Genomic DNA, 13,336 nt, shown 5'->3' with positions numbered 1-13,336 from the left:
AATTTGTATTGACCACCTTACCACATGTAGATCCTCGGACACTCTTGCTTTATGTTACAAGTATCTTATATTTTGTTCTTATGTACATTGAAAATCTTATCTGGTAATGTTAGGATTTTCCTTTCAATCATCAGACATATTTCAAAGAACTCAACAGAAGAAGAGTCTGTGATATTTAGCCAGATAATTACCACAGCTTTTGTCTGCCCTTACTGCTAAGGTTTCCGGCTGCCCCTCCAGTCTTATGTCCCTTCTTGCTGAAGACCGTCTTTCAGTAATTCTTCTAGCTCGTGTCTGCTGGCAACACAGGATCTTTGTTTCTAACTGGACATGTCTTTATTTTAGCTTTATTTATGAAGAGTTTTTTTTTTTTTTTACACTGATCTAGAATTCTGAGTTTCTTTCAGCACTTTAAAATTGCTATTTCACCTCCTCTGACCTCCGTGGTTTCTGATGAGAATTCTACAGTCATTCAAAACTTGTTTCTCTATAAATAACACATCATTTTTCTCTGGTTGTTTTTGAGGGTTTTTTTTTCTTTCTTTCTTGATCTTTAGATTTCACCAGCTTCATCATGCTATGTCTGGGAGTAGATTTCTCTGGGTGTGTCCTGTTTGTGGTTTCCTGGGCTAAGAAGCCTGTCATTGTATATCTTTTGCCAAGTTGGAAAAGTTCTAGCTCTAATTGGTTCAAATTGCTTTGTACCCCATACTCTTTTTTTTTTCCTCTTTTGTAACTCCAATAACATGAATGTTAGACTGTTGGCTTTGTCCTACATGTCCCTGAGACTCTTTCTGGTTTTTTGTTGTTTGTTTTTAACGTGTTTTTCTCTGTTTTTCGGATAGGAAAATTTCTGTTGACTTCAGTTCATTGACTCTTTCCTCTGGCATCTCCATTCTGCTATTGAGACCATGGAGTTTTCACATTTTTTTTCTACACTAAATTTCCATTTGATTCTTCCCTGTAACTTGAATTTCTTTGAAACTTTGTGTCTTCTTGTTTTTTTATTCTTTTTTTTCCTTTTATTTTCTTGTTTAAGAGTATTTTCCCTTCTTGCAGCATCTTTACTACAGATCCTTTAAAGTTATCAGATATATATGAAATTATCACGTCATACATTTTAAATATCTTATAATTTTGTCAGTTAAATCCTCAAAACTTGGGCGGAGAAAATGTCAGGTGATTCTGACTCCTGTGTTATCCCACCCTTGAGGTTTGTTGATTCTTTCCCACGAGGAATTGAGGTTTTTCTGATTCTTTGTTTGCTCGGTTTGCAAAGTCATTTTGGATTGTGTCCTGATCACTTTGACAGTCATGGTCTGAGGTTCGTGTGCATGTATAACAGCACTATTATTGCTGAGAAGGCACTAACCTTGGATGGATTGGGCTCCTAAGTTCTGACCAGGCTTCTTCAGGTTGTGCTTTCGATGTCCATGTCATTTTACAGACTCTGTGGTCCTTTTCATGTCTTCCAGCCCGTGAGCCCATCAGTGGCCAGTCTGGACCTTTCCCTTAGTTCTCCAAGTCTTTGATGCAAAGTCAGATCTACACATGAGCAGGTCAGGGCTCAGGCCAGGGATTTACAAACAGCTTACCAGCATGCTTTGCCAAGCCTCTCTCCATCCACAGTCTCCCCACTACTTTGGAGTTTTCTGAGATCCTGTTTGGTCCCCCCTTAAAATTTGACCTTACTTACCCCAGCGTGCCACACACTTCCTGGATCACACCTACCTCTGGAGCCGAGCACTGACAAGACAGAGGAGAAAAGCAGCAGGGCCCTGCTCACCTATGGACCCCCAGCTCCTCCTAGCAGGAAAGGACATGAGCCCCTCCTGATTGCTTGGGGGCTGGGGTGCAGGAGTTCAGAGATAGTACCAGAAAGCGAGCGATTCCTCCACTCTGAGCATCAGGACACCCTTCTCCCTCCTCAGGGTGGATGAGAGCTCTGGGGTGCCCTGTATGCACCAGCGGCCCCTCCCAGGTACAGGCTGCAGCCGGTCTGGGCTGGGGAGGACATAGATGAAATGGTGAAGTCGTGCATCATCTCAGTGCTTCCTCAGATTCCTGTCATCTTCCCAGGCTGCCTGCTCCTGTTTTGCTTTCCACAGCACTCAAGTGCATTCCGCCCAGATGCTGTACAGGCAGCCCATGGAAAAAAGGGTGAAGTGTGCTGACTGCATCTTACCTGGAACCCGGGCCCCCATTCCCGGTCATCTTCCCGTACTTCCTCCCAGGCTCATTCTTGGACAGTCAGTCCCGGCTGCACTAATGGTCAGGCAACATCAGGTCACGTCAGCCCCGTTTGTGCTTCAGGATGCATCCTATCAAAACCCTCCTCTAGATCCACTGGATCAGAAAACTGGCTTCACACCCTCCAGGTTCTCGGGAACTCCAGTGTGCCAGCCCGGGGGCTCCCTCTGTGCCAGGAGCAACAGAAGGCCAGGCCTGGAAGTGAAGAGCCCTTGGAAACTTGAAAACCTATCCAATAGCCACAGTCTGTGCCACGGATACCAAGCCATTGGATGACATGCAAGAAAATCCTGCAGGATTGTGGGCACTGCTCTCTGTGCACAGATGTGGCAAACAGCTTCCACAGCCCCTTGCGGGCAGCGCCCTTCCCACCCCGTGATAGCTCCTGAGGTGCCCCGTTGGCGGGGCCCAGAGAGCAGCCAGCCTTGTGGGCCCCAGGCACCCCTGTGCTTGTACACCTGCCTGTGCCAGCTAGCTGCAGCCTGGTGGTGGAGATCCCCAGGGCCTGGGCAGCTGAAAGACGGCCCTTCGCCGGACACTGCATCCTGCCACAAAGGTCACCTTGAAAGAATGATTCTGTCCCCCAAGAACTGGAAAGCATGGTGCTCTCCCTCATTGGAGCAGAGGAGACCAGTCTCCAGGCCCAGCCCTGCCATTGACCAGCTGTCCTCGAGCTTGGCGGTGCCTGGTGGGGCGTGGGCCGTGTCTGTCCAGGGAGGCCTCACAATGGTGGTTGTCACTGGGAAGGAGGCAGAGGCCCAGGGGAAGGAAGACAGTGGCCCCTGGTCACTTCCTCCCGTCCAACTTGTGGAGTTGACTGCCTGCCTAGGCTCCCTCGTCAGGGCCATCCTGGGCTGTGTCAGCCCCAGTGCGCTGGCGAAGCCTCCCTCATCTCAACTCCCACCAGTGGCATGAGAAGAGCTCACATAAAACCCTGGTGTCCGTGACATAGAATGACATCTTCCACGGGCGGCGGTGGAGAGCCCCTCGCCAGCCCGGGGACGCTGGTGACCTACAGTCTGGCCGGACAGCATGCAGGAGCAGCCGTGGTCGGGTTGGGTGATCGTGGTGGGTAGGTCTAAGTGGCCACCCACGCGAACGTGACAGTGGCTTTGTCCCCAGGGCAGGGGGGCTCTAGCATCAGTCCGCTCCAGCAGGGCCTGCCTTGGCCGTGCTCAGATCACAGGACGGCAGGAGGAAGGGTGGGGAGGAGAGGGTAACTGCGGCCACCAGAGGCCACCCCGCACGGCTCTGGGGTCACACCTGCTGTCTGGGGAAGGCCGTAAATGGGAGCGAGAAGCAGCGTCATCTAACGGCTGCCCTTTGGGCCACCTGAAAGGATGGTCTGCGCCGAGGACTTACGCGGACACCTCAACCTCCGGGAAATAGATTTTCCACATCCACGTATGTTAATTTTTATGGGAAGGTTTTACTACATGTTAGGATGATATTTAACAACTGGAAGCATCGGCCCCTCCTCGCAAGGAGAGCAGTTTCGTCGTCTGATTTTGCACGGGTTGGGGTTAAAGGCACCGTCTCTGAAAGCTGCTCACACTAATTAATGCCTTTGCTCCCTACAGGGTGAAATTGAGTTTTCAGATACATTTTATAAAACGATGTGCGTGATTGCAAAATATTACGTTCTTCGAGCTATTTTTCCTAATATGTTAGGTACAAAGTGAGAAATTATCTCCCATGAAAAATTGACAGCGAAGCTGAAAATGTTGGATAAACTGCGCCCATATACAGACCTAGGGTTGTCTTATGATAGGTCGCCTCTGTGCCAGGGAAGCGAGGCGCGTGGCCAGGTGGCCTAGGCACGACCCGCAGTCCTGCGGGTCGGGTAAAGTTCCAGGCTCTTCTCCCGGAAATCGGGCGGCATCACGGAAAACCAGCAGCAGCAGCCCCGGCTCTCCCAGGAAGGCAGGACATGGGCCCCTGCCTCTTGCCGTCTCCTCTCGATTTCTTTGCTAAGACGGCCGCCACCCCTGAAATCGCTTCCTCCCCAAGTTATCACCGGGCAGCCTGCCTTCTCTTTTTTCCTCCCTCCTTTTTTTTTTTTTTTTTTTTTTTGGCCTGTTTTTGTTTGTTTGTTTTTAAGTGAGGCATAACAACAACAGCAAAGATGATAATGATTAACAGTTTGATTTCAAAACCCGTTCTGAAGAAATCACAGTAAACAGAGTGTGTTTGCCTAAGGAAACCCTCCGAGCAATCAGCCAGTAACACAACCGCATGTGCTAATGAACCCAAAGCTGTTAATGTGGTTTCTTCAGTTAAATTGATTCATGAATTTTGAAGAGAACATTATCTAATGAATTTTCTTTGAATAGAAAGCAATTAAAAGGACAAATCAGCCTGATTAACCCCAAAGTCACCCTCCTGCCACAAATGGTGTACAGTTTGAAATTATATCATAAAAAACTAGAGCACATTTGCTATCTTTTTGCCCTCTACTAATCCATGTAAATTAATGAACAACAAAGTTAATTTCTTTTATGACCCTGTTCTAGTATCACCTGGATTATGTTGATGTTTAATTTGCTTAATGTTATAATAAAGACTAAACAGATTTTTTTTTCCAGTGAAGTGATTATCATTCCCTTCAGTTAAGAAGTGATTTTTATTATTTAACACGCATGTAAGGGTGTGTTTCCTTTAAGAACCAAATCACACTTTGCCAGCTTGGCACTGAGTGCAATTAGTGCTATTAGGGACACACTCCGGAACGCCGCTGCTGCCCGTGGAAGCCTTCCCTTTGTTGCTGCCATCAGGAACTCCCGCACCCCCCCAACCCCGGGGGCTCGGTGCCCCCGCCGTGGGGGACGCGGCTCCGTGTCCAGTGCTCCCGAGCCGTGTGTTTCCTTTGGAAAGACAATAGGTATCGATTCAGACCGGCCTCCTTCACGTGCCTGGGAAACAGCTCTTAAAACCTGGAAGCCAAGGGAGAGAATGTTCTCACGCGTTCACCTGTTCCTTCCCGGCAGCAGGATGAAGAACAAATGCAATTTGATGTGGTTAGTCAATTAAAATGGGAATAAAGTCATTTTATTTTTGCAGCCGTGTTCATTACAGACGCCCGTAGCCGAGGTCCCCACCGCCCGCCCCGCGTGCCGTGGCCCTCGGCCTTCTGAGCCCGCTCGCTGCTGGAGGCGTAAAACCCCAGCCCGACCCGGGGCTTCGTTTCCCTTCTGTGCCGCGGCCGAGGCCGGACGTTCACCGGCGGTAGGAGAAGCTCTCAAGTCCGGCGGCAGGCAGGGCCGCCCGTGCTCCCTAACGGGACTGCTCACGAGCTCACCCACGCACAGGTCCCGGAAGAGCAGCGCGTGTTCCTGCGTGGACCTGGGCGGAGGGGGGAGGAAGTTGCAGATTTGGGACGCGCCGTCGTGGGATGTCGGTGACGGGGCCGGGGGTGAAGGCCACAGGCCACGCGTTCTTGAGCATGACACCCCAGTATGTTGATGTGCTCTCTGTTTCAGGACCGGCAGCCCCGTACAGCTGTGGGAGCCCTTGGCCCACGCGACGACGCCCTGTATTGTCTTTCAGGTTCGTTCACCGCGCGGGTGTTGCGGAAGCTGCTGGAGCTTGTGAAGTTTGGAGACACGGTTTCCTACCAGCAGTTAGCAGCCCTGGCAGGCAACCCGAAAGCCGCGCGGGCCGTGGGCGGAGCGATGAGGAGCAATCCTGTAAGTTGGCCGCGGGTGGAGGGGAGGCCTCGGCGCCGCATTTGGGGGGGCCCAGGGCCGCGTGATGGAAGCGTGTCCCCCAGGGGCCGGGGCCGCGCCTGTGACGGGGCCCCTGCGGCACTGGTAGGTCTGCGTCCCTGCCACCCGTGTTTGGCGAGGGTGATCGGGAAGTGTCCCCACAGAAGCACCCCCTTCCGTGTGTGTCAGGGCCCTGGTCACGGTGAGTACGGAGGAGGAGAGCCACGCCTGGACAACGTGGCCAGTGGACATCCGTCCCCTCATCTGGGAACTAGGCGTACGGGGCGCCTCGTGGGTGTCACTCGTCCAGGGCCCAGGGCTGTGGCAGGAAACAAAGCAGACGGAGAGGCTGCCCGCGTGGAGCGTCGTTCTAGAAGGAGACAAGGACGGGGGTCCAGACCCAGCCCGTGTGCCTGACCCTAGGGAGGCTGGAAACCTGACACCAGGGCTCTCGCTTCAGGAGGCGGATGATTCGTGGCCTTTGGGGGAGGCCTCCCCAGGGGTGGCTCCATCCCCTCCCCTCCGTGCACCTCTAGTCAGAGTTTGCAGAAAGGGAGGTTCCCTCCCGGCAACGCCGCGCTCGCCAGAGGACGGGTCCGCGTGGGGTGGCTGCACGCCTGTCATACCAGGAGGAGAGGCCACCCCCATGCCTGGGCTGCAGGCCGTCCTGCCTCAGAAAGGAAGTCCACGGGAGCGGGGGAGAGGCCGTGGTGCCCCGTCCACAAGGCCGCCAGGTCCACAGGGGACCCCCGCACAACTGAGCACGACCCGAATATTCTAGTTCTTGTCGCCCCTCTGGTGCCCGGCTGGGGTCTGCTCGCGCATCCCTGAGCTGCTCCCTGGAGCCGTGGGACAGCCTCTGAGGTGACAGAAGCACAGCATCCTGTCAGGAGGAGGAAGCAGGGCCGTCGCCTCCTGGAGGGGAAGTCACGACATCAGATAGACCTCGCTTTTCTGTCTGTAGCTTTTGGGGTCTGTTTTCAGGGTTATCCCCCTCCCCCAGATCACCGGGGGGAGGCAGGCATCTACACGCCCCGGCCTGCTGCTCCTGCCTCCGTGCTGAGGGCAGAGCCCGGTGCCTCTAAGAGTTGGTGTTTACACAGAACTGCCTGGTTTTTGCCCGAGACGCGGCCCCTGCAGGTCCATTCTCTGCCGTATTGAAATCCCCCGGGGATTGGGAGCAGTGCGTGACGTGGGCAACCGGCCCTGCACACCCTGACCTCTCTGTGCCCTGAGTGGGCTGGTGGGCCCGCTCGGCGCCCTGCTTCGCACCTGGTGTGCTTGAATTGCCACGTGGCCGGTATGTCCTCGGGGACGCTGCCGGCACACACGCGGGCGTGCGGGGTGGCCCCGAGTCAGAGTCCTGAGTGTGTGTGCGCACGCGGTTTGGGTTTTTTTTGTTTCTTTGTTTCATTAACGTTCCCAGTAAAGTTAGAACTGCGTCGTTCCTCAGGAAGCCCACGTCCCTTCCTGGGTGGCGCGCGGCCCTGAGCAGGAGCAGCGGGGCTTCGCTCGGGTGACCCAACGACGGGCCGCCGCGTGGTGAGAACACAGGAGCCTCGGGCCCTCACGGCTCCACAGAGACCCTCCCGCTGTCCAGGTCCTCGTGCCTGCCGTGCCCGCGTGCACTCCCCGGCTCACGGAGCTTGGATCCGATCCCACCGTGGGCGGGGTGGTGGGCGCCCCCCCCCCAACTGGTGCTCTGCAAACACGCGCTGCCAGCGGGCGCCCGTCCCGCCGGCCTCACCTGCCTCGTGCGCTGACAGCACTTTCTCACTCTCGGCGGTGAGACGCCGTCACCGTTCAGCGATCACGCTCCTGGCGATATTCAGCAACATTTATTGTTCGGCAACCAGCAGGACTCTCCCCTCCTGCTATTAATCTCTATGAATGTCTCTGTTCAAATATGGCCCCAGTCACTGAAATTTATAAAATAGGCTCTCACAAGGCTTAAAAGTCTAATGTCCGTAAAGTCCACGTATTGACTTCCCTGTCTCGGGCCCGATCGAGAATGGCAGTGACGACAGCGGGCGGGCCCGACCCCTCTGGGTGCCCTCCCGTGCCGACAGCAGCCAGGCTGCTGGTGAGCCGCGGGGGCCTGTCCGTGTGTCCCTCTGTCGCCGGGCGCCGCCCACGAAGGGTGCAGGGCCCCTGGGCCTGAGCGGCGCCTCGGGGCTCGGTGCAGACCTGCCAGGGGGCCTTGCAGGGATCGCTTCGGCTCAGCCTCCCGGGGAGCCTGGCAGCCCTCAAAGGGCTCCCTTCACGTTGATTTAAAGCCTCCTTGGAATGGACCCGGGGGAGCAGCAGCCAGGAGGCGGCCCGGGACTGGCCCACGACCGGCGCGGACGCCCAACGTGGGTGCCCCCTCCCTCGGCGCAGGCGGCGAGATCCAGCCCGCGGCAGCTCCGGCACCAGCAGCCTCGTGGAGACGTCCTCCTCGATGATCTGTGTTCGGGCTGAATAGAGCAATTGTGCGTTTCAGGAAGGAGGGTGAAAAATGGGCCTGGAATGTCACGCGACACCATGAAGCTCATTGTGCATTAATTCCTTAGGTGGCTTGCAATAAACACGAGCACGTGCTGGCTCACGTTACAGCGCTTGCTGCGGCGTGGGGCTCCCTTCCGCGCCAGAGGGAGGGATGGCTGTCGCCGTGTGGTGGCCTGGTCCCGTCCTCAGCACGCGATTTTTTTTTCCCCAAGTTTTCCACAAAGGACCCGCCAGCCCCAGGCGAGCCGCTGTGGCAGTGATCCGGAAGGTGCGCCCGCCACACACCGTGGAGGAGGGTCCGTCTTCTGGTGGATCACGCGGAAGACGCCCTGCACCCCCCAAAAGCACCCTTGTGCTCATCCTCAGACAGAATTTGCTAAATGCAGTTCAAAGGCGATCGATACGTTGCACGGAGACTTTCCCCCACTTTTTTCTAAACAAACGCATTCCGGAGGAGTTAGTTTATTCACAGATTGCCATGAGTGTTAATGACCCCCCGAGTCTTGTTCTGCTCGTCACCCAGATGGCTGTTGATAAAGATTTAGCATCATGTTCTAAGTGTCAGGGCTGTCAGTGGGGCTGAACCATTTGACCAGAAGAAAAAAACGCACAGGGAGCTATTGATTACAGCTTCTCCGTGTCACTTGCTCACCAGGATTTAGGTATTGATGAGGCCGCGAGTGAAAACAAGCTCTTTCCCTTGTGGGCTACTACCACAAGAACAAAGGCGAAGTTGGAAAAAATATTCAGCCAGCACCAGAATCAGAGGGATTCCATTATTGATTGAAGGGCCCCTTCGTGTTATTTTTGTTGGAGACAAATCTATGGGTTTGGAAGTTTTATAGCATTTGAGAAAGGGTCTGTGTAAGTGATGGATTCACGTACTGGATGAATTAGATTTCACAGCATGAAGATTTCAATGCAGCTGTGATATTAGGAGCTGCTTGGTTATTGATAAAAATTACATTTTATGCAGCGCGGGCTTTAAAGGAGAGGGTACGAGGGGGCGCGGATCCTTTGAAACGTCCTTAGGGCTCAAATAAATTTGGGCAGCTTTCGTTATTTTAGCCTGCCGCCAAAGTTAGCGCAAACGGGAGCAGCGTTCCCCGTTTCTGGTGGTGAAAGCTGCGTGTGTGGTGCGTCCCACCGCTGCAGGCACGAGGCGAGCCTGGCCGGGGCGGCACCGTCCTGCTGTCCCCGTGCCACGCGGTGGGGACGGATCCCCGTCCGCCTTTTGTAATTGCACAGCTTGGGGAGCGGGGAGGAAAATCCGCTCACCCGTGACGTTAGGCGGGAAACCTCAACTGGTGCCCAGATGTTCACGAAACGACCCTGAGTTAAATCTCCCTCTTTCTCGGTCGGGCTGACGTGGGACATCATCTGGGCGCGTCCTCAGAGCAGTTACTAGTGTGACTCTTGGATCAGAACCCTCAGTCCGAGCCGGTGTTCCCTTCTTAAAGTGCTCTGTGTCTCCCTCCAAGGGGATGGGGATGGCCAGCCGCGGGCGGGGGAGGGCGGGGCGCTGGGGTCACCCTCCGCCTGTGAAGTGGCACTGCCAGGAAGCCAGGCCGCCCCCCACCTTCCACCCCGCCCCCCGCCTCTTGGCTTCAGAGCACATGCGTTCCCGTGGCAACCCAAACTTCCGGTCAGAGTCGGGTGGGAGGGGGTGATGTGGGAGGAGTCAGGTGACCCGCAGGGCTGGCCGGCACCCCAGGCCGCACTCAGGGCCCCCCCCCCCACCCCGGGCAGCAGGTGCGGTGGCGAGAAGTCTGGGCGCCAGGCTCTGCCTCCTTGGAGCTGGAGTCCCCTCTTTGCCTCTAAACTGGGTGCGAACTCAAGCAGAGGACCGTGACCCGGGGGCGGCCGTGCCTAGGGCTTCTCGGGGGGCATGATGTGCCACGCACGCCCCAGTGGCCTCACGGGGTGCCGCATCTGGGACAGGACTGGGGACCATGCCACCTGCCAGGCACAGGTGCAGCCCGGGGCCCACCCAGGGGTGTGTGGCAGGCTGAGACGGACACCTGGCCAGCGGGTGCCAGTACCATGGGAGGAGCCCCCGGAAACACGTCCTCGGCCGCTCTTCTAGAACCTCACCCGACGGGGGGCTGGTCGCTTTGTCCAGCTCAAGTCTTTGGAGGTGGAGCTTGTCTCAGTAGAGGTCACCCTTCGGGACCCTGCAGGACGGGCTGCTGTCCTTGCAGGACCTTGGGGGCACGGGGGCCACGTGTGAGAGGGCAGGACGGGGCGCTGCATGGTCCCCCGGGTGAGGTCTCCGATGACCTGTGCCCTTCCTGCCCTGGCTGTGTCTCCTGAGCCGGGCCCGTTCCTGTCACCGTGCTCACTGGCCATTACGTTCTTGGTGGACCAGCCCTGGGACCTGCTGTCGCCCCGCGTGTCCTGGGCCATTAGTGATGACCCCCGGAGCCCCTTCACCCCAGTCAAGACAGAGCCGCTTAGGACTGAACAGAGATGTACTCGGGACTCCCGGTCAGACCCCTTCCTCAGGGGTGAGCACTGCTGAGAAGCCCTGTGGTTCCCCCTGGGAAGTCCCTCAGGTTCCAGGGAACTGCTGTCGGGATCTCTAAGCAGAGTGACCGTCCCTCTCCTGGAGCCCCTGCAGTGGGCGCATCTGTGCACCCTTGCGTTTGGTGGCCCCGGGCGTGGAGCCCTCGCCAGGCCGGCACGCCCTCAGCTGTGCCACGAGCTGCCCACCAAGGGAGGTCAACCACCTGAGACACGGCCCTGCCCACTCTGGTTCTAAGGGGCCGCACGTTCCCTCCCTCCCCTTTCCTCCCGTGTTCTGGCCCAGCGAAGAGGTGGACATGGGACGTCAGCGTATTTGCTTTATCAGGATAAAAGCTAACCTGGAGAGGTAGCATGGCCGTGGTGGGCTTCCTGGAAATTCGCCTGGAGTCCGACCCCCTTCCTGTCTCCAACGCCAGCTGGGTGGGTCCTGGGGACTCCCCCCGGCTGGTCCCTGAGTCTCTTCCCCTCGGGCTGGGGGAGAGGAGAGAGGCGGACGAGGCCAGGCATGTCCCTCCTACCAGTGGGTGTCCTGCCACGTGGAAGTCAGGAGCAAGGGCCAGGCCCACGGTGCCCACTCTCCACAGTGGACTCCGCCCTGAGCACAGACACTGATGCCAGCGGGGTCCTGGCGCTCCCGTCTGTACAGCCAGGCCAGGGGGAGGAGGCCCGAGGCATCCCCTGCCCCCTGGAACAGCTGCTGGAAGGGAGCCTCCGAGCCCTGGAGGGAACAGGACTGGCCTTTACACCACCCCCCCCTTCGCCAGCAGGACTGGCTTCCAGGACTGTGTCAGGTGGGGTGGTTGGCCCGTGTGTGGCTGTGGGAATAACGACCACCCGTGTGACCGTGGCCCCCACGCGAACCCAGCCCCTGTGAGGCCAGGCATCCACTCTTGGACGTGGGGTATCAGACACCCGCTGGTGTGCCCTGCGCAGGCTCCAGGCAAGGGCACTGGGGGGGGGGGTTCCTGTCCTGGGGGCGCTCCGTGTCCGCCAGAGACCCCCCCTGCCCTCCTCCTCTGGGGCCGCGGGCCAGCCCCGCTTCCCCTGGCGCTGGAACAGCAGCTAGCTGAGCCGCCCGTAGCTGGATGGGCCCGTTCGGCAAAACCCTGAGGTGCCCAGAGCCCAGCCTGCATCCCTCCCGCACCCCTCCCGGACCCCCATCCCTGTTCCTGGTCCTGGCTTTGGGGCCGTTTAGCCATCGGCTGGCTTCTCTTTGTAGGATTATGTTTGGCTTTGTTTTCATCCTAAGGCGGCCTTGCTCTTAGCGAAGCCATTCTGTTGCTGCAGGCAGGCGCCGGCCGCTCCTGCCTCCGGAGGTGGGAGGCTACCCGAGGCGGGCGGAGGGGCGAGGGTGGCTGTGGCCCTGGGTCCGGGGTCCTGAGGGCTGGCGGGGTGGCGGCAGCAGCCGCTCAGGTGAGAAGAGATGAGGACGAGAGCTGCTCAAGCTCCCCAGGTGTCCCGGGACTGAGGCGGGGAGACAGCCACGCCCGGCACACGGCGCGGCACGAGGTGGGGTCAGCAGACCTTTCCTGTAAAGGGCCTGATGGTGGATGTTTCAGGCTGTCAGAAGCAGCCGCAGCCGATATGGCTGTGTTCCAGTAAGAATTATTTACGAAAACCCGGAGCCTGTAGCAGCCGGCAGCCACAGTCGGCCGGAGCCTTGTGTGAGTACCGTCTTCCTGAAGGTTCCTGTCACTTGTCGAAATGTTTCAGGAATTTGCACACCACCCATAACTTGGAAACGTAGTTTTGGATCTGGTTATCATGCATTATAAATCACTCGCCAAGGCAGTTGTCTCCTCCCAAATCTTGGTCTAGGGGATTCTCTGGATATGCCGGAGGCACCGCGTGGCTCCTGGGCACATGCCGAGAGCCTCCAAGACCAAGGGGTGCAGCGCACTCAGCCAGCCAGGGACCCGCACCCAGCCCACCCCTGGCCTGTAGCCCCTGCTAGGTCAGCTGTGGTCAGGGGCCTGGTGCTTGACCCCAGGAGACTCGCTGGCCTGGAGCTCAGACTAACGGGCTGGCTTCCTGTCTTCCAGGTGCCCATCCTCATCCCGTGCCACAGAGTGGTCTGCAGCAGCGGAGCCATGGGCAACTACACCGGAGGACTCGCCACGAAGGAGTGGCTGCTAGCCCACGAAGGCCGCCTGGCAGGGAAGCCCACCTATCCAGGGGGCTCCTATCTGGCCGGAACCCGACGCGGGGCGCTGGGTGGCACCCCCAGCCCCCATCCTGCTGGCCGGGACGGATGCGTGAGGGAGTAAACATCTGAGTGACTGTGAAGGTACCAGCACGCTGGAAGGGGTACGCGGTGGCCCTGCTCTATTAAAGGTGCTGGATGTGTCCTGAGGGATGCCGTGCGTGTG

General features: G+C 57.3%; 1 protein-coding gene across 1 annotated transcript in view; it reads left to right on the top strand.

The window, feature by feature from the left end:
* MGMT (O-6-methylguanine-DNA methyltransferase) overlaps positions 1–13,319 on the top strand; it is a 280,813-nt gene extending 267,494 nt beyond the window's left edge. Inside the window, exons 4-5 of the mRNA XM_072804870.1 lie at positions 5,797–5,936; positions 13,010–13,319. Of these exons, the coding sequence (XP_072660971.1) occupies positions 5,797–5,936; positions 13,010–13,234 (365 nt within the window). The 3' untranslated portion in view covers positions 13,235–13,319. The remainder of the gene's footprint in view (positions 1–5,796; positions 5,937–13,009) is intronic.
* Positions 13,320–13,336: the final 17 nt, after the last annotated feature.

This window comes from Canis lupus, chromosome 29, assembly GCF_048164855.1.
Source record: "Canis lupus baileyi chromosome 29, mCanLup2.hap1, whole genome shotgun sequence".
NCBI classification, from domain to species: domain Eukaryota; kingdom Metazoa; phylum Chordata; class Mammalia; order Carnivora; family Canidae; genus Canis; species Canis lupus.
The sequence above is the reverse complement of the archived record's forward strand: the minus strand, read 5'-3'. Positions and strand labels throughout refer to the sequence as shown.